This window comes from Sander lucioperca, chromosome 8, assembly GCF_008315115.2.
Source record: "Sander lucioperca isolate FBNREF2018 chromosome 8, SLUC_FBN_1.2, whole genome shotgun sequence".
Classification (NCBI taxonomy): domain Eukaryota; kingdom Metazoa; phylum Chordata; class Actinopteri; order Perciformes; family Percidae; genus Sander; species Sander lucioperca.
This window is the reverse complement of record NC_050180.1, coordinates 19,356,951-19,381,567: the sequence shown is the minus strand read 5'-3', so window position 1 is coordinate 19,381,567 and position 24,617 is coordinate 19,356,951. Positions and strand designations below refer to the sequence as shown.

Below are 24,617 nucleotides of genomic sequence, written 5' to 3'. Positions count from 1 at the left end.
CACGTATGCTGTGTCCCCCACATGGCTTGTGGCAAACTGCAAACGGGACTTCTTATGGCTTTGTTTAAACAATGGCTTTCTTCTTGCCACTCTTCCATAAAGGCCAGATTTGTGGAGTGCACGACGACTAATAGTTGTCCTGCGGACAGATTCTCCCACCTGAGCTGTGGATCTCTGCAGCTCCGCCAGAGTTACCATGGGGCTCTTGGCTGCTTCTCTGATCAATGCTCTCTTTGCCCGGCCCGTCAGTTTAGGTGGACGGCCATGTCTTGGTAGGTTTGGAGTTGTGCCGTGCTCTTTCCATTTTGGATGATGGATTGAACAGTGCTCCGTGAGACGTTCAAAGCTTGGGATATTTTTTTTATAACCTAACCCTGCTTTAAACTTCTCCACAACTTTATCGCTGACCTGTCTGGTGTGTTCCTTGGGCTTCATGATGCTGTTTGTTCACTCTAACAAACCGCTGAGGCCTTCACAGAACGGCTGTATTTATACTAAGATTAGATCACACACAGGTGGACTCTATTTACTAATTAGGTGACTTCTGAAGGCAATTGGTTGCACTGGATTTTATTTAGGGGTATCAGAGTAAAGGGGGGCTGAATACTTTTGCATGCCACACTTTTCAGTTTTTTTATTTGTAAAAAAAATTGAAAGCCACGTTATCATTTTCCTTCCACTTCACAATTATGCGCCGCTTTGTGTTGGTCTATCACATAAAATCCCAATGAAATACATTCACATTTGTGGTTGTAACGTGACAAAATGTGGAAAAGTTCAAGGGGTATGAATACTTTTGCAAGCCTCTGTACATATTTTAGTGTAGAATAAATTGCAGCAATGATTTGAACTTCTAAGGAAAAGGCTGATAACACTGTATTTTTCTTTTCAACAAATCCCCAAGAGAGAAAAAAACATCATACAAACAAGTATAACCTGCGAAGGCAACCCTGATAATGTTTATTCTTCTGTGCCACAGACACTCCACTATTGTCTAAAAACTATTATACACATACAGGAGTATTTCATTACAATGGACACGGGCACTGTAGTTTATTTTGAGTCAATCATACGTACTGTCCTCGTGCAGCAAATACTTACTAGAACACCAAATTTCTACCAATCTACAGCTGAAAATAGTCCCCAATATTTGCACAATTTATTAAAATTTAAAACTAGTGTCCAGCTACTTTAGCAAATTAATTAGACTATGAAAAATGGAAGTATGCATTTGTATCTTCTAAAGATTTATGACTTGAGAGGGGGCAGACTTTGTTGGTTTTAGTCTTGTTGGGGTTTGATGACAAATTATTCTGCACTTAAACTTGTCAACCAGTCCTTCCAGAAAAATGCAGAGTTTTTTTGTGATTGTTGCGGACAAAAATCCTTGATTATGCGGCACGTTTTCTTAAAAAATGCGATGGAATAAGCGGGATATTAATGCAATTTTATGCAATAAAATTGTGGGAACTTGCAAAAACTGCCGTTTCATCATGGCTTCATTGCGGGGTTTGCAGCTTTTCGATGATGTTCACGTCGCGTAATTACGTCACTTCATAACGTTCTCATGGCAACAGGGGGAAATGGCTGCTCTTGTGTGAAGTAAATGCAACATTTTTCAACTTTCTGCTAAGATATATGTGACTTTTTTGCAACGAAAATGCGGGGATTATGAAATCATGCAAGCCCCGCATATTTTGCGCGGAAATCTGCAATTTATCCGGCGAAAGTGCGACGTATTTGAAAAAATGCGGCTCCCGCATAAATATGCGGACTTTGGCTGATTATGCATTGAATTATGCGATCGCATAAGCACGTTTTACTGGAGGGACTGGTCAATATACCATAACAATTGATCTACCTGATTGGAACATTTTACTGCCATGGATACATGGAAATCAGGAATTATGAAATTAAAAGTCTGAAAAAGGTGGCTGTAATCCAGGACTCCCAAGAAAGTTTCCCCTGGTGATGGTAGCTGGATGGAGTGAGAACGGAGGATGTAAAAAGAAAAGAAAAAAGAAAATTATGCATGGTAACTGTCGGAGTGTAATGCCATTGGTAGCACTGTGCTGAGCTGTGAAGGTTTGTTCAGGGTTCGGTCAAGCCCTCTGTGCTGTTACAAAGCGAGCGGTAGAGTTCAGAGCTCAGGGAGTATGCTGAGAGGACTTGTTTGAACTCCTCCAGGGGGCAGTAGACTCCACTACACCCTGGTATAAGTTGATCCTATAGAAAGACAAGCAACTTAGAGTAAAACACAAGGGGAGGGAAATGCAACATCTTATCAAATAAACAGACACATTCTCACCCCCTACCTCTCCTACGTATGACACTTTAACAAAGGACCTGTTGGTCTGCCGGTGTTGGTGCAGCTCCAGAGTGATATCGGCAGCATATGGTGGCCATCTCATGTCAAAAATCCCCAGAGACATCAGACAGGGTATCAAAGTAGTGTCATGTGCAGAGTACAAAAACAACTTCCTGTTTGAGAGAGGATTGTAACAGTAAACCATTTAAAGACCAAACACAATCAACTTCGTGCAACAAATGGGTGACCATCCAGAGATGTCCAACCTTTTTGGCTCTGATGAGATGTCCCCTAGTTTCTCCTCAATGTTGGCTAACAATGTCTGCAGGAGGGGTCCCACACACAGCTGCAAGTTCTTCCTGTCAAAAACAGAGCAAAAAGAATGAAAGGTGGCCTCTTAAACTCAAAACAAACGGTCTACATCAAATCGGAGATAGTCTACTATCTCTGCTGACTTTGTTGAATCTAACCTGTTGCTGGGTTCATACACATGGTAGATCATGTCCACAGCTCTCTGTTCCACTTTATTCCTCCAGGTGTCCAGCACTGATGGGCAGGGCAGGCCGTGCGTCTGTTAATGTGCAGAGACTTGACACAGTCAGTATCAGCTCTGCTGTTGAGCAATACAAACCTCAAAAAAGGAACTTACAACACCTTTTAACAGAGCTGTCATTTTATTATGGGATCGTTTCCCATTTTTCCCTTCAGTTATTTTCCAAAATAGTTTCTACTGTGGACAACTTAACAGTAAAGAGGGTGTAGATTTTAAACAGTGACAGTAAAACCTACCAGTAGCTTTACTTTCTGTTTATGTGGATTTTAGATGTATTGGCTCAGAAATGTGTTGATTTAATTTGTCTGCTAGTTTGAATTAGTTGTAACTGATGGATCCGGACATAATCAGCCCGATTGTTAGGTAGGGCTTCAGTATTTGGCTTTGGCTGGTGAGGGAAAAAAATAAATCAGCAAATACAGAAAAGGCCAAACAAGTTGCCCCTTCATCTTATTTCAGATCTTGTGGTGGCCCCAGTGTGCACATTTACAGTAAAAGATGGTTATTTGAAAAAAATGCCCCTCTAAAGTCTGACATACAATTGAAAAAAATGACTCTTAGTCGCTCATCCAGTAATGAATTTCATTCACTGACTGAATTAGAAATTATTTTAAGATATCTTCAATTACGGCCATGCAACGTGGCATCATGACTTTGCGTAAACATACACGCCACTTTCCTAAAGCCAAGTGGCGTGTTATCTGTACGCATTTTGAGCTATCCATGTGTATGTCTGCGCTGTATACAGCGGATGCAAACATTGCGTTATCGCGAGAACGTGCTGTGCCATTGCGAGAAAAAACTTCACACGCGTGTATAAAAAAACCCTAAAAGGTTGGGTTTAGGAAAAGAACATTGGGAAAGGCTTTAGTAATACAAAAAAAAAAAACACGACAAAAACACGATGGTGACCAACGTCACACGCTTAGGAAAACAATAAACGGTTGGGTTTAGGAAAAGACCATTGGGGAAGGCTTCAAAAAAACGGTCGATAAACGCCACACGTGGGACACGATCCCAGCTCTCCTGGGTGAAAGTCCTGTGTTTTACCCATCCACCACCCCAACCAATCTCCCTCTGCGGACTTCCGTCCTTTCATACTACGCGCTATGGCGATAATTCACACATAACGTAGTTAAATGGAGGCCAAACGGCGTTGATAAACACGCTAAAAGGCGATTATGCGTCTTAAGAACACACCAAAATGGCATACGAATTGGCGTGTCATACATACGCCACTTAATGAGATCAGTCTGCAACGTGGCATCATGAGTAAATATTGTCAATGTTTAGACTCACACCATGCAGTTATTTTAGCTTGTTAAAATCTCTAGAAACTTGAACTCTGTTGTGGAGTTTCATCTTACATAACTAGCAGCTTGCTGGGTTGCTGCTTCAAGCCAGGCCAAGTCTTATTCTTCTTCTTAATAATCATATGTATTCTGATAGCTTGTGGTGAGATCTAATAAAAGTCATATGAATCATGATGCAGCGGTGTCACCTCTCTGGCAACCATGTCGTCCCTAATGAGGATGAAGTCAATGTGCTGGTGAGCAGCAATGCCCAACGCGCTCTGGATGCTCTGCAGATCTGCTGCAATGTCTGGCAGCGTGGACGACTCTGCCCAGCGGTGGCTGCACAGAACACACACAGTGTCAGCCTCAAAACACAGACACACCACGACAACCTGTCAGAGGCATCTCAACTGTGCTAATCATTTTGCACAACACGTTATTCTAGATTCCAGTTTTGGGTAGCTAGTGCATAGGATGTTTGAGGCCTGCTATGGAAATATACTCTACGTACCTGGCAAGGAGTTTGAGCAGCTTGCATCCATGGTAGTTAGGATACAGGATTTCAGATTCTGCCTCCGTTGTTAATATAGGCACAATTTCTTCGAGTAGAACAGAAAATTATAAAAACAGATTTGATGAGATCCAGAATAAGACAAATAACATCATGCACATGTGGATTTCTACCCTACCTTGTTGTTTTTGCTCAAACAGCCCTGCTACCAGGCACTTGGCAGATTCAATGGTCCTTACAATGTTAGTGGAGCGCACACTAAATATGAATGAATGAAAAAAAGGTCATGGAAGGCAGCCAACTTCAAAATAATTATGCATTTAGGCTGAAATAGTATGTTTTGTAGTACGCTCATAACCAAAATGTATCAAAACTGCAGTGTGCAGGATGGTGTTTGTGTTCTTGCTACCCTTCACAATTTGCAACACTTACTAGACCTCGGCTGGGCTAAAGGTTGAGCTAAGGAGAGGAATCTCCTCAATGTATCTCTTCCTCAGCCTCTTGCCTAGCTCATACAGCTGCTGCATGCCCACTGTGGTCAGCTGACCAGGGAACGTGCCACCCTGCCAAGTGACACAAACATGATCAGCTTTTACTCACAGATGTGGCCTAACAAACACAACCTGCGATGGCATGCAGGAATCCAGAGCGAATGTGGTTCAAGGATGGCAGGAGTCCATATTGTCCGATTTAGCTTTCTATGCTAAATCCAGTGCAGTAAACCTCTTTTAGCAGAGCAGCACAGGAAACTATCTCTATGGACACACTGGCTGGCAAACATATCACTGGGAAACTCTGCACACAGTTTAGTGGCATTACAGTGAGGAGTTGAATAAATGAATCTGCTTTAATGTCATCTATAAGGCTTTGTAATGAATCCTAGTGGCCACTAGAGGGAGAAAGGCTTCTGAATCCACAAGGTGCTTCACATCTATGAAGGGCAAGAACATCCAAATAGACTATAAAAAGTATTTGATCCCAAATCAGTTGTGATTACACACAGGTGATCGTATTATATATAAAACAACAGGCCTTTACCACAGCAGTTATAAACTTGTCAATGACTTGTCTTAGTAAAGCCCCTTTCACACATGCACTGCAAACCTGAAATTAGCAATTAGCAAGCAACAAGTGAGCGGGTTGACGATGTTTTATGCCGCACGCGCAAAACCAAAAGAAAACAAACACCTGAAGGTGAAGAAGGAGGGTGATTTACATGAAAACAGCAACGAAAACGTCTAAATGGAGAGACGACGAGATCGGGAACGTCTGTCGGTAAGGGCCGACACAGAAATGGTCAGAATAATTCAAGGAACAGCAAAAGGTTTGGTTGTTTATGACCAAATAATGACTGGCTCTGTGACGAGGTTCCGTCATGTCCTGTCTGCTGCACGCTCTACCCAGCGCCACCCCTAAATCAAACGGAATATTTCCAGTGAGAGAGAATGCATGTGACACGGACAATCTCCTGTTGTGTGCTACATGTGTAACTCCGGACCATGTCGGGACCAATTCCTCGGACATAGTCCGGAGTTCATATGTGAAAACGGCTTAAGTAAACTGTGCCAGATTGCACAAGGCCCTGGCACATGCAACCCTAAATTGAATGACATGTTTCCAGTTGCTACAGGTCTGAATGTCCGCTGTGAAAAAGTACTGTATGTAATTGGCTATTCTCTCCCACAACGCCTTTTACCAGGAACCAACTACACAAATTTGTTTCCATTTAACTCTTTTCTTGTCTGACCGAACTCAACAGTAAGCACACATACTCACGTTCAGTGTGTTTTTACGATAGCTGTCTTCTACAGGAGCTGGGGGTCTGGGGCCACCATGAAGATCTGTCACTTCATAGTTGATGTGGGTGTGTGCTGGAGGCTCCAGGAGCGTTGGCACCCATTGGGCCTTTGACGAGACAAATGTGCCCAGACAAAGAATTGTTATTATATACAGATATTATGTGACACTACATTTGTTTAACACAGACAAGCACTAAACAAGTTGATTAAATGCAGAAAAAGAGTTTTACCTCTATCACATCAGGTATTGACTTCAGTGGCGTTCGAGCGCCATGTCGGAACAGGACTTGGACCAGTTTAAGTTCATAGTGAGAACTGAGATTTGTGTCAGCAGATGTGCAACTGGAACCAACCTGGTCCGGTTCAGTCTTCTTCTGTGACCACAGTAGTGAACCAAAAGCCATTGACATCGAACCTAAAACACCTGCTTTGGTCCAAAGATTCCTCATGGCTGCGCTGTGAACAAAACAGACATGGTTTTGGTGTCTGAATTAACTACACATGCATTAGGGTTAATAGTAAGAGGAAGATTAAGAGAACTAATTTCAGTAACAATCCATGTACAATAACCCTGTCACACAAACATACAGTTTTTTAACAACGTAAACAATATCATCGCTGTCAAATACAAATCTATACGAACTGTATATACTGTCATATCCACCTACCTCATGTATACAAAGCAACCTGTTACATTAATCACTCTATATTTATTCCAGCACATTTTGCACTCTGTACCATTAGACTATTGTCTTACTGTCTACACATGGTATTGTTGTTGTTTACACACACACATATATATATATATATATATATATATATATATATATATATATATATATATATATATATATAAAATAGTAGGACAGAGAATATTGATAAGACCCCCCATCACAACTTTCTAAAGAGCAATTTGACATTTTCATATTACGTGTTTGGCTTGACCAACACTCAAAAACCCAAAGATATTCAGTTTATCACAAAGACGACAAAACAGCAACATATACACATTTGAGGATAACCTTCAGCATTTTTGCTTAACAAAACGCCATAAATGATAAGTCAGTTATTAAAATAGTAGTCGAGTAATCCACTAACGTTAATTCTTTTATCTTGGCGAGCAGCTTTTTTAAACTACCGATTAATCTACAGATTACTTTCTCTATGAAATGCCAAAAATTGTTTATTTTATATATAACGTATAACTGTTTTAGCTTTACTTTCAGCTAGCTACATTACTAGCTAGCTATGCATTTATGTACTAACCTGATACACTGATAAAACTAAACTTCACGTCAAGTCCAACGATGTCAAGTATGAAGATGCTGATGACTACTAACACTAACGTTAACGTTAGCTACTTCTATTAAAATGTTTACTCACTCGTGAAATATATTAAGTTAATATGACCTAGTTGTGCCATAAAACTCCCAAATACTGTAAGATAAGGACTATTCACACTACTGATATCCTGAGCTAGCCAACAGACATTGCTTAACTCGTTTCACCACAAACTCGTCGCTAACGCTACATGAAGCACGTTAAGAAAACACCACTCGGCACAGGAGGGCTAACGTTAACTCTTTCAAAACTAGCTAACGTTATGATAACATGAAGTTTGACCTCCGTCTTAACAGTAAACCTAATGCACCATTATGTAGCTAAATGACGTTAGCTAACGTACTTACTTTCTGAAACGAAGTTCTTCTAACTTACTTCTCTCGATAGAAAACACACAGTGTTTAGTAAATTGATAAATTCACTTGTCATTCGGCAACTCTTGCCATCGCTTCAAGCCAAAGGACATGTCGGGAACTGTAGTGTAGCAAATACCACCCTACAATATAAGTAAATGTGATAGCTACGACGATATAACTACATTTCCCGACATCCACAACACAGGCTGATCTTTCTTCTTCTTCTTTGAAAAGATTTGCTGTAGGCCTACAGGAGCTGCATCAAAGTGTGCTGCTGCTGGAACTAAATCTATCTGCACGTCACAATGTTCAGTGTTGTTTGTTATCCCAAGCAAATTAAGAGAAAATGTCATCTTGTAATTATTGATGACAGAATCACAATAAATCATCTACTATATATCCATGGTCTGAATTAACTTTGTTTTTACTGTCTGCCACTGTGGCAGGAACATATTCATATATTAGAAATGTTATCTGCCACTTTTAAAATCTAGTGGGCCTATGCACTAAATGAAGGAATTACATATATATAATTGAGACATTTTGATGTAAAGAATTATGTCATTCAATGTTCGACATATTTACACAAAAAAAAACATTACATGCATGGTAAATTCCAGTGTTCAAATTAGCCTACCCTGTGGCTTTCTGGGAAGCCCTATTTTTCAGGGATGGATCCAGGCAACTGTTCTAATAGCCTATATATGTTCTATATAGCATAATCTTATACAATGATGATGAAATGAGGGTAACTTTACAGAGGTGAATTTGATCTGCAACAAACAAACAAAATGGCAGCATCTACTGCCGCTTTCGACAGACCAGGTTGGATATCAGCGCTCAGCTTCCTGGCAGAGATGGCAAGTTTGTGTAAATACTGCACAGCCTCTCCAGTCTGTCTCCTGCAGGTCCTTTCTGGTGAGAACAGACTGGTAAATGCAAGTGGTGATAGGATTCTCATTAAATGCAGTAAACCCTTCATCTATGCTCTTCAATATCTTCTCTAGGTTTTGATATGGTACAAGTTGGTCTAAATGTAAATTATCTCTGATTTAGTAAACATCTCAATGTGTTGATGTTGCATAAGAACTACTTGAATTCATCACACACAGAGCAGAGGAAAACAGAGCAGATTGTACAGTTGATGATTTATTTATTTGTGATGGGTTAGTGATGCCATTTATTACATAAAGGTATGTGTGAAAGAACCAAAAAAGATGGACAAGATTTCTGTGCTTTAAATGCTGTTTGCTGTAGGAAATATGGAGGATTAAACTCCCATTTGCAGTGGATGCTCATTTACAAACTGCTGTCATACACAGCCTGTTCAATTATTCTGCATATAGTAAGAACAACCGGAAATGAAAGGAAATACATTCAAAGACATTATAACTAAATCATACATTGCATAGAGACAAATTCACTATGTACACAATGGCTCCAGGAGAGAACGGAAAAACGTAAGTGCAATGTTGCCACCTAGTGGCCGGATCTCCTCATAACAGCATCCAAGCAGGACCTCTTCCTTTTCTTTTCCCTGGAATTCCTTTTAAAACAGGCTACATTCTCTCATTCTACACACAAAGGCAAATATATGTCAAATATGTAACAAATTAATACAGTTTTACTCACATTTTCTTTTTTAGATCGTAAAGGAATTATTCTTGAGTTACATTTTATGTTTGCTGGCCTGCGGGTGTTGTGCAATCAGGTTAGCAAGTCAACAGATGGCTTAATCTAAATGTAGAGTCTTGGCAATGGCTTTTGAAAAAATGTACATAGAAAAGAGAGAAAGATATATTTTCACACGTCTTGTTAAGGCACTTTACCTTGATTCATTGCTGATGCTGCATAAAAACATCCAATTTATATACCAACAAGCTTCACAGTTTATTGCATATTAAGTCTCTGTTTTCTCTTAATGCTTCTCTAATTTTTTGCAGTGGGGAAAAGAAAACAGTTGGTTCTGTTATCTAAAGTCACAACCTATAAATAATTGATATAGTTGAGATTTGTGTCAGATTTTGCTTTCTAATGAAATGGTTTCCCTAAGTCATCTTATACCAAGCATTACGCCATTCTCACTTAATAGTCTCTTTATCTCTCTTAATTTTTGGCTTTAACTGTTTAACTACAATATAAAATGTGCAATAGTCAAGTATTACACCTGTTACCCTGTTCTCATTCAAAATTATTTTTCTTTTGCAGTTTGGTTGTCAGTTTTTTTAGCTCTGGGACAGATTGCTTCACAAACACTATCCGCTCGCAGAGCTCACACATGTCAAGTTCATATGGTCCAATCACAGATCTCAGTGTCTCTTTCTAAAGTGAACATTTAGTCCATCTTCTATAGTCAAGTGTCAGGCTTCAGTGCCAGAGCTGCATAATTAGCCTGTGCTCATGTTATTACCCATTCGCTCTGCATTAATCACACTTTGACTCCTCTTAGTGTCTTCCTAAACTGATCTTTCTGTCCCTTCTCTTTGGTTTTGAAAGCTCACCCCCCCCCCCTCTCCTCCCTGTCTGCCACTCTTTCTGGTTGTGAGTCTATACTGCCAGGTCATCCTGGCGAGCCCGGCTGCTGGTCCCACTAGTCTTGCTCAGGCGGCGTTTGTCCTTAATGTAGCCAGAGTGTAGCAGAGGCGATGCAGAGCAGCTGTTGGGCAGCTCTGTGTGCGCTTGGTCGTATCTCAACCTCAGGAAATCTTCCTCGTCCTCCATGTTGTCGCAACCGTGATGCCGTTCTGTGGCCAAGTTGACTGAGTTCTGCTGCAGCGCCATCCTGTTGTTGAAGGGATGAGAGGCCAAAGAGGTCATGGGGTTCATGGAGCTCGGGGCTGCCAGACACTGGCTGAAGTCAGGAGGTGGGGTGCAGGAGGCCGAGGGCAGAGGTGGGCTGTTGGGCTCCAAGGCTGCAGACACGGCCACCGTCACAGCTCTGTTGTTGCTCCTCTGCATCTTCTTGTTGAGTAAACACTTCCTGGCGCTCTTCCAGCCAAGGTGGTAGAGCTCCAACACAGAGAGCAGCAGAGACACACCGGCCACCACCAGCATGAAGACGATGAAGACATTCTTCTCTGTGGGCCGGGACATGTAGCAGTTAACAGGGTTGGGGCAAGGCCAGGCCTTGCACAGGTACAATGCCCTGAGGAACACCCCGTAGATCATGTACTGCACCACGATAAATGTCACCTCCATCACTGTGCGGATCATGATGCTCAGGATGTAAGTCTGCAGCAGTGCTCCTCTCAGGCGAACACGGCCAGTCCCATCAGATGCCATGATTTTTCTGCTCTCCCTCTGCTGGATATACTCCTTCTCACGCTCCAGGTCTCCTCCGCCTTCCCCTCTCTCCTCCCTCTCCTCCCTCTCCTCCTGCTCGCTCCTCCGCAGCTTCTCCTCCCTGCGCACAATGTGCATGGCGTGGCCCATGTAGATGAGGGATGGTGTGGAGACAAAAACAATCTGCAGCACCCAGTAGCGGATGTGGGCGATGGGGAAGGCACTGTCATAACACACGTTGGTGCAACCGGGCTGCTGAGTGTCGCACAGGAAATCGCTCTGCTCGTCGCCCCAGGAGGACTCGGCTGCTGTGCCCAGCACCAGGATGCGAAAGATGAAGAGGACGGTGAGCCAGACCTTCCCGACCGAGGTGGAGTGTTCCTGGACCTCCTCTAGGAAATTCCCCAGGAGACTCCAGTCCCCCATCACTGCTCACAGGCCGAACACACACCTGAGACACAAAGACTGAAGAGGGAGGAGAGAATGTGCGAAAGGAGGGTGCACTAGAGGTGAAAAGGTGAAGTCACTGAGGGGGAGGATGGACAGAGCAGAGAGCAGGGTAAAAAGGAGAAAAGAGAATCACAAGACAATCAGTCAGACAGACAGCTGTAGGTCCTCTATATTCCTGCAGATGAAATGACCTGGGCATGTGTGTGTGGTATCATGTGCATAAAAATAGCTTCTCTGCCTGTGAATTGCTTGAGGACTGGACACCGTGGCATGAGAACAACCAATTTCCCATGAGCGAGAGAGAGAAAGAGAGGCAGAGAGAGAGAGAGAGAGAGAGAGAGAGAGAGAGAGAGAGAGAGAGAGAGAGAGAGAGAGAGAGAGAGGAAGTTCAGGAGTCATGTAAAAGTAAATAACGAGGTTGTTTTAAGAAAAATGACTCAATATTGTATTATGTGTGTTTACATTCCCCATGTCCAACTCCAAATTATGTATGACAGACAGATAGGGTAACAAGCAACCAAGGGGCAAGTCAAAGCTAGGAGACTTTGTCCTTTTAATGCTGTGACCTGGCCATGAGCTGCAATCTTTCTTTTGGACCATGACCAGCAGACTTCACTCACGACAGAACATCAGCTTTGATGTCCATTGTCCTCTGTGATAATAAAAACCTCCTACACGCTGCAATCTGGATCCATCTGAGCGCGTGTGTTTGTGTGTGTGTGTGTGTGTGTGTGTGTGTGTGTGTGTGTGTGTGTGTGTGTGCGTGTGTGTGTGCGCTTTCACCTGCAGCATTAGTGAGAGTTTGGGTAAGACCCAAACATGGCAGTAACAGGCTGGTGAGTGTCAGCCGAGAATGACCCTATAAGGCAGCTCACCAGACAACTTTATGGGTGCCATAACTGACCTCCATAATTGAGGGGTTAAGAAAACCCATCAAACTCTATTGACGGTTCACCTCTGACATCTAAATGCACTATGTACCTTTGCCTACTGCCAGCTTTTACTATGCAATTAGAGATCAAAGACAGATGAGTTATAACATACTGTTAGGAGGGCTAAAAGTAACAGTTTGACATGTTTTTCCAACACGTCACACATCTGAAGTTACTGCCCTACTTGGCATGGTTATAAAAACATAGTATACATTCCTCAAAAGCTGTGAGTTAAGACAAACTGTTATTTTAATGGTGTGCCAGGTAGGAAATACAGTCTAATCACTACAATTACAAAGTGTTAAAAAAGCCAAACAGGGAGTTAATATTCTCTCTTACCACCTCTCATCTCCCTTCAAGTGTTATCCATGAGCAGTTGCTCCCATAATAAGTTACTCCCATTGTGTAGTCCACTGTGCAGGGCTTTGACTTGCCTGGCTGACACTGACACTAGTTATGTGTGAGAGAGAGATACGGTCTAAATGACCCTCAGTCTGTGTCTCCCCCTCCCTCGCTGTCTCTATGAAGTATATATATGGCATTAAGATGGAAAATCAGAGCGTTGTGCTCTTTATCTGTGAAGCATGGAGAGACGGTAAACATCCCCATCCGAACATGTGGGAGAGGAAATGATCAACCTCTATCCACGCCTAAGGCTGATACGCCAATACATAGCACAGGAAAGTTTGTGGTCTGACACTTGTTTTCCAGCATGCACATGATACCCGCTAACGTCAGACTGGTCACATTTGGAGAGCAGTTGGATTCATGAGTTAGTGAAGCGGGTCCTCGTCCCACTCAAGGAACTGGCGCAAAGCCCTCCTCGGATAAAGCTGATGATCTTAACTGGAAGTAAATCACAAACAGGCAAAGAGCTGGAGGAGGAAGGGAGTGCGAGTCCAGGCAGCACAATAGCAGGAGGTACACATTACAGCAACAACAATAGCCATGTTCTTATCATCTAACACTGACAACAGGCATTCCTCACCTGTGCAGACATACATCCCCCCCTGGACTAATTCAAAGTTAACCTTTGAGATAGTCTCTGATTATTTTGAATCATTATCATAACATGCTTCTAAATGTTTAGTATCAAGTACAGAATACTGTGATAGGGATCTAGATGGGAGACAATAAAACTACTTTTGTAAAACAATGTCGTCATTTGTCATCTATTCCTTGAGTGGTAAAATGTGAACTTGAAAAGAGTTGAGGGTTTACTGATCAGCGGTAATACCACTATGTAAAAATATTCTTCTACAAGTAAAAGTCCTATCTTCAAAATTTTACTCAAGAAAACGCATAGAAGTATCAAAAGCAAAACTACTAACTTTGCAGAATGGTCCCTTTCATAGTGTCATGTTATTATATTATTGGATTATTATCACTGTTGCATTAACATGTAAGTAGCATTTTAATTTTGTAGCTGGCCAAGTTCATACTAAAAACAAGACACAGGGGCTACAGCCATGCTATAGAGCTCTATGATTATGCACTTAAACTATTAGCTCAAAGCAGTGCTGTGCCTAAGCTAGCCTGCTAACGTACTAATGTTAAACTGCTATAATGTTTACTATATTCACCATTTTAGTTTAGTATGTGAGTGTGCTAACATGTGCTTATTATCACTGAATAGTACAGTTGAGGCTATTGGGAATGTCATTGGTTTTGCTGTTATTTGGTCATTAACCTAAGAAAAATAAAACAATGTGCTAGATGAAAAGTCAATGCATCCCAAAAGTTATTACAATTCATCCAGAGGGAAACATGAATGTCTGTACCATATTTCATGTCCCATTCAATAGTCAAACCACATGCATGTGGTGCATGCATACCTCATGGTGGCGCTAGATGGAAATTCAGGTGATGATCACCAAAGTCAGTAGGATTCATCCTCTGGGCACCATGAACATCTACAAAACAAATTGCACGACAATCGATCCAATCGTTGAGATATTTTCGTCCGGACCTAAGTGGTGGAATGAGCCATGGTATATCATGGCTAAAAATCATATTTTAGAAGCTGATACTTTATATTTAAAAGGTTATGCTGTCAAATACATTTAGTTGAGAAAAGTACAAAGTATAAAGTCTCTATAAAGTAGAAACCCAAAGTAAAGTACCTCAACACTGTACTTAAGAACAGTACTCACCATTAGTGTAGTAATGTGGTCTGTCAGTCTGGGAAAATACATAAAATAATACATATAGTCAGATCCACCATCAGGAATTATGGACAGGGGCCAACGTTTTCCAAATTGGGCCCATCATCCACACCGTCCAGCACCATAGACCTTAGCATGCCCCCCCCCCCCCCCCCCCCCCCCGGGCCTTGGGCAGTAGTCATCTGTACCCTTTGACCCCCCCATGACGGCGGCTCTGCATAGTAGTACACTAATATTCATACACAGAGAAAAATAGACAAAGTCATATTCAGATCAGCTGGTGAAAGGCAGCGGTCTTAGTCTCTGTCTCCTTCCCTCGACTGCCTCTTCCTGTTCTCAAAAGGAAACAATCTCAAACAATATGATTTCCGAAGGACAAAAGGAACAAGGTATTAAAAGGAGGCAGGGGGGCAGGGGGGTTACAGCCGAGCGATTCCAGTGAAGCTGTAAAAGCATCTTTTGCTGTTGGTTGTCTGTCGTACCTGTGCTCCTGTTGACAGTCTGGCAATAACCATGAATTTACCAGGAAACACTGTGCCCTTCGCTGAGCCGTCTGGTTTGCCTGTAGACCATCATGGCTGTCATATTTGTTTATAATCTGTGTCAGAGTAATGGACAATCTGGTTATAAGGTATTTCAAAACGGTGAACTGCGCAAATGGAATATTATGCACCTCTGAGTTATTTCTCTTTGACGTTATATCTGAGTCTATCTCCGCGCGTTTGTTTGTGTGTGTGTCCTGCACCGAGGAAGAGTGTTGGTGAGAGTTCCATGGAAACAAAGTGCTAGAGAGATATTATGATAATGTAAGCGAAAAAGTAGACTCTGTATGAACTGTAGCCAAGAACTACAGTCATTTCACCACTTCAGTATCAACTCTTAAAGGAGGCTGTATTTAAATTTCCAGTCAGATCTGCATGCACTGACCCAAAGCTAGTCTGGATAGTAGCCAGACAGCCCAGAGAAGCGAGAAAGAGCAGCTATTAAACTGCATCACATGCAAAGTGAAGGCTGCTGCTGTGACTCGCTGCAGAGCAACAGGAATACATGTGTGTTTTCTCCACCCTGCAACACAACAATAAATCCTCTGGTCTGTTGGACCGGCCTCAATGTTGCCTTAGAGGGCAGTGAGTCTGGTTCAAGAATCAGTCAGGACTGTGGCAGCATCTCAGGCTGGAGAAACCCCTGGATGGAAGTTTTATAGGATTATTAAGATATGTTTTTATTGCTGTACAGTGTCACATAAAGCAATGGTCTCTCACAGAATCATTGAGTACAATATTTAACTGAGTCATAACATAAGAGTGCAGAGATGGACACCATTCCTTTGTTGTAGTCTGTGGTTTTTAACTCTAGGAATAGAAAAACAGATTTTCAGACCAAATAAAAAGCTGCTGATGATTAAATGTCTCTTTTCTAGTCGATGAGTTTAAAAGCTGAACTCTCCCAAAACTAGCTGGTTCCCCACAGCCTGCAGTGTATCCTCAGGCTAGGAACAACAGGGGGCAGGGTTGATTTAAACATTCCTTCAGTGATGTGCACTTTTCAGCACTAAGCCCTGTTTGACAGACTCTGGATCCTCATAGAGGACCAGGATACACTGCTTGCTCTGCGCTTTCCTCATAAACACACAGGCATTTAAATGGCAAGGTATACATTTTCTTGGCCTACTTCCCTTTAATGGGCCATGTTTAGACTACCATCAGTGGAGGTAACAGCGTTTACATGGTGTTGTGCATTTGTGCAATTGTGGTTTTATGTGTGTCCGAGAGGATGTGCTGGGGATGAAGTACATTTTTCAGCAATCTCCCAAATGATCGCAACATGCTGGCTTAAAAACCACATTACCTGACAAACTAATTAATCGTTTTCATTAGAAAGTAAAACACAGTAAGAAAACTCATTTATTTCCTCGGAAAATGTCTACAGTATTCAACATATATTCTAGAGGGACAAATTTGACCACACAGGCTTACACCAATTTAAAAAAAAATGTGGAGAGCCAAATGTGGCTGGCTGGCCTCAGGAGATTCTGGAGTAGGACATCTTTATAACTACATGGCCTGATCATTTGTTCCAGATCAGATTTTTTTTTGTATATTGTGACTTTATGGCTGCATTATCTCTGCTTTGAGTGTATTACAATAACAATACATGTAGTTTTGAGAAATGTATTATCTGATATGGTGTTGAGGTGTGTTTTTATTAACCACTGTTAATGTCGCAATCTCATGCCAGGAGTTTAATCACTGCTAATGTTCTGGTAATGTTTTTTTTTTTTTTTTTTCAAAATTAGGAAACCACCCATTACTGTTTTACTGCATCTGCTGAATTTTCAAGAAAGACTAAAAAGACTTAAAAAAAAGTCATAATCATGCTTTTACAACTCAATAAAAACTGCTGAGAAAATATATACAATTCTGGTTTATTTTTTTTGATGGACCTCATTCCTTAAACTGAATCTAAATGGCTTTGAGTGAGTAGTTCCATCTCTGGAGAAACATGCTTTATGCGTTATCAGTAATTATACATTTCACAGTCATCATTGCTCTCTGTATCACAAAGTTGGATGGTTTAAAATGAATAATCATCTCATGATATTCATCTATACATCTCTGTTAAAGCTTCCAAACTAATTTATTTCTCTTCCCTCATTGAACTCTTGTACAAGATAACTACTTAACCTAAGAAGAAATATTTCAGCTGCCCCTTTTAAAATTAAATGACCTGCAAACTTTTGCAACTAGATTCTTTCATTTACCTTATTCAATGTAATGTTTTATGTTTGAAGTTTTTATGACTTTTGTAATTGTTTTTTTTTAAATTCTATGTCACTTGATTGTTGGTTATCTGACTTATTGTTTCTTGTATGCCGCTTGTGTGGTTGTCTGACTATATATATATATATATATATATATATATATATATATATATATATATATTTTTTTAGTTTTGTTCCCAGTTCTCTCCTGAAAAAGAGACTCCCTGATTAAGTTACTAAGGTAGATAAAACTCTAAATTACAGCTCATATTAAATGACCTCCAAACAAAAAGCCCCTGCCAGGAGCTCTATAACCAAAATATCTTTGCCAGTAACAGTTCACTTTGCAGTGTTGTGACAGCTCAGCAATGTTTCAGTGAACAGCCACAGCAGAGCACGAGGAAAATGTCAATCCAACCCCACAACTGCTCTGCGCTAACACATTTATACACAGGTTGCATCAGTCTCAGCTGACATTAACAGACCTGCATACAGGATGCCAAACATACCCAGGCGGCAGTTATTCAGCTCAGTGATTAATATTTATTGTTATTTTGACTCTGTGATTGAAGCTGTTTCATAATAGAGTGAATAATGAAGAAAACAGTAGGCTTATTTATTTCACATAATGTGTCAAGGTTCAAGCTCAAAAGCCATGCTTTATAAATGAATCATGGCTTTTAAACTTGAACTTTAACACATGTTGAGGGTCAATCCCAGTATGCATTGCAGCAGTTGTTTAGCTGCAGGCCTGCAGGGGTGGCGTGCGTACCTCTCCCATGTGTGGATTACGATCAAGGATAAGCATGTTTAAGTTTAGCAGTATTGGCGTGGTGGAGGGTGAGTTAGGGATAGTGTGATCTACAAAGTGGATCTGATGCAGGATGAGGGGGAGAATATCTCCCACTCGTGCGAGTCACCTGTTGCCACCACTTGCAGGCCAGCATGGATCTAGGCTGCCATATATCAGTCACACCAGCAGAAGCCGGCGGGCCGATGTGCTGCCTGCTACCTTACATGGCTGTCTGGCTCTTCATCTGCCCACTACTGTACACAGACCCACAGCCATGTTATGATCTATTGTTTAGCTGCATATGGCATTACACTGGAGCCCTCAGGCCAGACAGCTGCAAGGTGTTTCATGGAGGAAAATTCTGACTAACACACTCCCGACTGAAATTCTTGGATGTCTGCTTTTTTTGGGGGAGTGACAGATTAAATGTGTGGCTCGTGGTGATCGCTTTTATTTTGGTTTTATCTTTTTATTTTTTTATTTTGTAGACTATGTTAGTAGTTAGTCCAATCCATTCTTGGCAATGGACACAATATCATTTGATCAGTGAGCCTGTAATTCTTTATCTATCGCTTTACATGAATCACCTGCTGTTTAGCTCGTTTTATTTGTTTCCACTGAAATATAAAGTATTTTTTATGACTGTGCTGGGAGCTGGGATTCACACTAATGTCAGTGCTGGGTTTTTTTTCAGTGTTGCTGTTTCTTCAGTTTCAAACAAGAAAACACTGACACAGACTTAAGTAGAAGAACTTGAAGTTACTGAGTCTGAGATTTGTTGTGGATAATCATTTAAGTTACAGCACATTATTGACTTTTTGTAATCTTGTCTAGAATCATATATAATCGTATATACTGTACCTCTAGCACAGTTCTGAGGTACTTTTACTTTACTCAAATATTTACATTTTTTGCTACTTTTCACTTGTACTCTAAAATATTGTGCCTTTTTACTAAATTTGATACCTACGGTTACTTTTTTATTTTTCAGATATAGATGGTAAAACATGTATATGAGCAGAAATAATACATTGTTTGCTTGTGCTAAACTACTCAATAGTATAAAATGGGAAGAATCAGCTCCACCACAGCCAGCACATTCAGATGCTCCTTACATGTTAATGCATAGGTCATAATAATCCAATGGTATGATTTATACCAATGTAGTACCAATAACCAATAACCAAGGTCATCTTACCTACATACTAAGTACTTTTACTTTCACACTCGCTGATAATACTTCTTCTACACATTTTTTATTACAAGACTTTGACATTGTGATATTGATACATTTACTTAAGTAAATAATCTGAATACTTCTCCCACCATATTATAGAATTTAAAATAAAAAGATTGCATCAGACTTATCAGTGTGTGGCTTTCACCCCCTTAGTGTGCATTTTCCTTTTAGTTCTTTTTACCAATTTTCAAGCATTCACATTTTGGTGAATTGGTTAATACATTTGTGCTTACACATTTTGTCAATTCAGATTAATGAACAACTGTATAAAACAGCTTGTGCCCCTGAGACACCACAGAAGTAACAACTCCTCATACAGTATGTGCACATTGCTGGTCGCTCTATGTTTTAAAGTCTCTAGTGCTGTACTTTGTTTGAATGTATTTGTCTCTTATGAGAGTTATGAGCAGAGAGGTGAGAGAGAGAGAGAGACAGACAGAGCGAGATGAAAGGAGCGAGAGCGAGTAGGGTGACAGCTGTACCTGCCGGGGAGGACAGGGACTCCAACACACACCAGGCTTCCCATTCCATCGTCCCAGCTCTTCAAGATATCATCTGCTTCTCAGAGACTTCATCGCTAAGAGTCCACTGCTGCAGTTTTGTACCAGGATGCTCAAAATGTTTATCTAAATGTCTGCATCCTTTTAATCATTCACCTGAATAAGAGTTGTAGTTTTGTGATAACTTGCTGGCTTACCTGCTTTTTTGCTGCAGAAAAGTTGTCTGGAAGGCTGTTTTTTGCTCAGTTAGCGGCTCCTCATCCGATGGGACAATTCTTCCTTAAAGTCAGTGGACAAATGGCAGGTGATGATGCAGAGATGAGCAGATGACCACAGGCTCAGTGCGATGATGGGACTACCTTCTTCTTCCTGTGAACATCAAAAGGATCTGGCTCTTGAGGATGGCGTCTGAGCTCAGCGTCGTCCCAACGCCAAACTGTTAGTCCACTCAGGGGGCACGAGAAGAAAAGCAGGGGCATCACAAGTGAGTGTTTCCCCCCCACGGCCCTCCCTTCTGTCTCTCCTCCTCCATCTCCTCCTCTTCCTCCCCCCACTCCCCCTTTCTTCTTACATCCATGGTGCTCTATTTTTTGCTGGGAAGCATTCTTCGGCAACGGGAGGGGAAGTGGAATTGTTTTCTGGGATCAATGGCAATTCCGCTCTGAGTAAACGTCCAGAGTGCTCTTATTTACTGTGTGATCCTTTATGTTTACAGCTCTGTTGTCTGTGCTGTGTTCAGTGCCAGGCACCGGGAAATTCCTATAAAGCAAGATTTTAAAAAAGCATACAAAAAATGTAATTCGAATATTAAGATGCTTAAAGCCTTTCTGTGTTTACCCATGTTTTGTTCTATTGATTCTGAAGTATGTTCAAGCAAAGACAAACTGAAAAAGAATGGAATGAATCATATCACCATAAAAATGGGATTTGTGCTTTATTTTGGAGACAATTCACGACAATATGGATTTCCAGAAGCTACAAATAAACCAGTAAACACAGAAGAAACAGTCATGAAGTCAGGTGTTACCTTAAAGGCTTTGGTGGAAATACTGTACCTGCTTTGTTCATCTGTTCGTCTCTCTGGCCTCACTCGTCTAAAAAAGGAACAAGCACAAGGTCTGAAGCCACCTGCTGAAGTTTAGGATGCGGACATAGAGTCACAGACAAAACTCAAACACAGCTTCCTCCTCTGTTCCTTGTCTGCCGTATGGGGTCTGAGTATTAACCCAGGACAATCTCTCTGCTTTACAGCCTGCAGATACATGCTGCATTATATAATGGGAATCTTTTAGGTTTGATTTCTCCTTGCTGAAGGGCCAACGTGCATTCAAATGGCAGTAATTATGTGGTGAGGGCAAACAGTACATATGAGCACTCACACACGGACAGACAATTCTAATGTACATTCACTGATGGTGTGACTTTAATGCTACATTTGCATTGTTCTTTGATTTGGCCAATGTTACATCTGTCACTTGTGTCAAATTTACTCTTTTCTTCCTATTTAAGAATTAATTTGGAAGAAATAGCTCAAGATTTTGGGAAATACGCTTGTTGACTTTCTTGCCCAGAGTTAGAGGAGAGGAATGAAACCACTCTCATGTTTGTCTGGTGAATGTAAAGGCACCGCCAGAAGCTTGCTAGCTTATCTTAGCTCTAAGACTAGAAACAGTCACAGTTTGGAAACTATTTCAAACCACAACTCCCTAATTTTAACAAAGTAGTTTTTTAAGGCAAAACCCAGTTGTTTTGTGTGTATAAACCTAACCAAACCTTCACCATAGCAAATTAAGGTTAGGAAATGGTTCCATTTTTGGAAAGGCCATGTTGTCTTGTCTTGGTGTCGGCGTTACAGCAAAGAAATTTGCCATACTGAAGGGCATGGACCAAGGGTGTATTTCATCGTTTAATTTAAAGGCTCATTGGGATTTTGTTACCTTGTGACAGAGCCAGGCGAGCTGTATCACCACTTCCAGTCTTTGTGCTAAGCTAAGTAACTCTTTGTATGTTGGATTGGATCAGTCATCCCCTCGTCGGTTACAGTTGGTCCAGCGCGACCACATTACACCGGTTTTGGCCACGCTCCACTGTCTTCCTGTTTATTTCAGGATTGAATTTAAAATTGTATTAATTGTCTTCAAGATCTTAAATGGGTTGTTGCCTTCTTATTTATCGGAGCTCTTACATGTCCACACACCTGTCAAAGCACTGAGGTCTTCCAATCAGATGCTCCTTGATGTGCCCAGATCCAGGTTAAAACATAAAGGTGACCGAGCCTTTTCAGTGGCTGCTCCTAAACTCTGGAATAGTCTACCTATTCATGTAAGAACAGCTCGGACCGTTGAAACGTTCAAGTCCTTGCTTAAGACCCATTACTATGCATTGGCTTTCAATTCAAGTTGAGCTTTGATATCTTGACCTTTTTCTACTGTTGGTTATTTTATATTGTATATTGTGTATTGTTTGTGTATATTATCTCTTTGATTTTTGGAGCTTGTTAAGCACTTTGGTCAACTATGGTTGTTTTTAAACGTGCTATATAAATAAAATTGAACTGAACTGAACTGAACTAACAATTTGAATGTTTTTATTGGAGGTATTGAATCACGGTTAAAAGAGAAACCACATTGGTCTCACACCTAACAACCTGTAGACACCTGTATTTTGTAATAGTGTATATATTTGTGTTTATGTATGTAACAATTATAATGTTACTGCAGAGTCCATATCAAATAAAATACAAATTAAAGAGACTTAAAGAAACTTGAAACTTAGCTAATCGGTGTATGGTGGTAAATTCATATGTAATGAACATACATGAGAGTGGTGTCATCTTTCTAATTTAACTCTTAGCAAGAAAGTGAATATGTGTATTACCCAAAATTAAACCAAAACTATTCCTTCTTTTCAGTGAACAGTAAATTGTTACTTTAGTGCAATCAAAGACACCCCTCATTCTTGCTCTTTACTTAATTTTCTTCTCCCTGCTGATGTTATGGCCTATTCAGTGACGTCTACTCACTGAATGGCTAAATTCTCCTCTCAAACAACTGCGCCTTTGACCACGGAGCAGAGAAAATGTTTATGTATAAATAGCAGGAGAAACCAAACCAACCAGGATCTCATGACAAACCCTGCCAGATCTCTGGCCGGGAGCTGTGACCCTGATACTTCATCTCTGCTGTATCCCTCCAAAAATATTCCATCTGGTTATCTGTTGGATTGGTTCTCTCTCTTGCTCTTTTAAGACAGAACTAAGCATCTTTGTGAGGACTGATTCAGAGTTATACATCAACATGGACTAATGCTAAAACACTTTTTTCCCTTACGCATCTAAATAAGGTTCCTGGTCATCGGTAAGAATTTCCTGTGATTTCCGAGTTTCCTTAAACAAAAGTCCATGGAGCACCTAACATCCCCTCAGGCCTCAGTCAGCGACACCGTTTAATGGAGTGTTTGAAGGGATGGAAAAGCTGTTACTAATTCCTAATTATGCAGCTTTCCTCAGTTTAAAGTCTACTCTGACTTTTCCATTGTGCTGCTCATCAGGATGGATTTAGCAGTGGAACAGCATTCACACAGAAAGTGATTTGTAACAAAGAAGTGATGTTCCACGACTTCCCTTAATCTCATCACTTGTAGCTTCTCAGCGGCGGTGCCAGGATGAGGACTGATTGTGTGTGTGTATGTGTGTGTGTGTGTGTGTGTGTGTGTGTGTGTGTGTGTGTGTGTGTGTGTGTGTGTGTGTGTGTGTGTGTGTGTGTGTGTGTGTGTGTTACGGAGAGATTAAGAGCAAGAGAAGGGAGACAGCAAACTGTGTGTGTTTATGTGTTACCCAGTGTGTGAATGTAGTGTATGTGTACTTGAGTGTTTGATGGAAAAAGCGCACACTGCCAGGCTGCATTAGTGTAACCCACCCTGCCCGCCCACCAGCCTGACCCCTGCCTGCCATTCTGCTCGTGACACAAACCCATTTCAGCCCTGCCTTACCGCCGTCTGAGGGAAGCCAGGCTTGATAGAAATGTTCTCCTGAACAGCCATCACAAACTCATGAGCAACCCCCTAACTCATCTCTGTAATGCACTGGTGGCTGCTAATATGACAATAAAATGTAGCATGAAACTCCAGAGTGGGAAAGAAGAAAAAAAGAGAAGAAAAACTCAAGGTTGCTTTAGTTGAGGCGGACATATTCTCACTGGTATATATGTCATCACAAACTATGGGAGTGATCCACAGCACTGGCATGTTGTCGTGGCAGGTACACGGACCCATGTGGTCATCAGTCAAAAACATCCTGTTGTCTTTCCTAATACCTTCTTTTGTGATTTATT

At 41.1% G+C, this 24,617-nt stretch overlaps 2 protein-coding genes and 1 long non-coding RNA gene across 8 annotated transcripts; 1 reads left to right on the top strand and 2 right to left on the bottom strand.

The window, feature by feature from the left end:
* The first annotated feature begins 150 nt into the window (after window positions 1–150).
* LOC116047172 lies at window positions 151–23,901 on the top strand. The gene is made up of 4 exons (XR_004104342.2): window positions 151–822; window positions 7,004–7,014; window positions 15,519–15,526; window positions 23,891–23,901. It is a non-coding gene; the product is annotated as an uncharacterized LOC116047172 (long non-coding RNA).
* Window positions 1,745–8,437, bottom strand: acp6 (acid phosphatase 6, lysophosphatidic). Of its 5 annotated transcripts, none has more exons than XM_031295714.2 (11): window positions 8,183–8,437; window positions 6,697–6,922; window positions 6,444–6,572; window positions 5,100–5,230; window positions 4,846–4,925; window positions 4,668–4,755; window positions 4,363–4,495; window positions 2,779–2,879; window positions 2,575–2,667; window positions 2,316–2,481; window positions 1,745–2,226 (listed from the first exon to the last, which is right to left on the bottom strand). In XM_031295714.2, the coding sequence occupies exons 2-11, from the start codon at window positions 6,913–6,915 to the stop codon at window positions 2,092–2,094; spliced, it is 1,275 nt and encodes a 424-aa protein (XP_031151574.1). In that variant the 5' UTR covers window positions 6,916–6,922; window positions 8,183–8,437; the 3' UTR covers window positions 1,745–2,091. The 5 variants fall into 5 exon arrangements, with proteins under 5 accessions (XP_031151574.1, XP_031151602.1, XP_031151562.1 ...); XM_031295742.2 differs by having other exon boundaries at window positions 6,697–6,917; window positions 8,183–8,365; XM_031295702.2 differs by having other exon boundaries at window positions 8,155–8,358.
* Window positions 10,589–20,768, bottom strand: LOC116047166 (gap junction alpha-5 protein). 2 transcript variants are annotated; one of them, XM_036003789.1, is made up of 2 exons: window positions 20,484–20,768; window positions 10,589–11,948 (listed from the first exon to the last, which is right to left on the bottom strand). In XM_036003789.1, exon 2 carries the CDS (start codon window positions 11,869–11,871, stop codon window positions 10,711–10,713), a length of 1,161 nt encoding a protein of 386 aa, XP_035859682.1. In that variant the 5' UTR covers window positions 11,872–11,948; window positions 20,484–20,768; the 3' UTR covers window positions 10,589–10,710. The 2 variants fall into 2 exon arrangements, with proteins under 2 accessions (XP_035859682.1, XP_031151614.1); XM_031295754.2 differs by having other exon boundaries at window positions 10,589–11,971; window positions 20,484–20,762.
* Window positions 23,902–24,617: the final 716 nt, after the last annotated feature.

Coding starts and splice junctions, on each gene's coding strand:
- acp6 (XM_031295714.2), bottom strand. CDS start 6,915: ATGAGGAATCTTTGGACCAAAGCAGGTGTTTTAGGTTCGATGTCAATG. Junction 5,231..6,443: donor ATCGTAAAAACACACTGAAC/GTGAGTATGTGT, acceptor GTCACTTGGCAG/GGTGGCACGTTCCCTGGTCA. Junction 2,880..4,362: donor ACGACATGGTTGCCAGAGAG/GTGACACCGCTG, acceptor GCACATTAACAG/ACGCACGGCCTGCCCTGCCC.
- LOC116047166 (XM_036003789.1), bottom strand. CDS start 11,871: ATGGGGGACTGGAGTCTCCTGGGGAATTTCCTAGAGGAGGTCCAGGAA.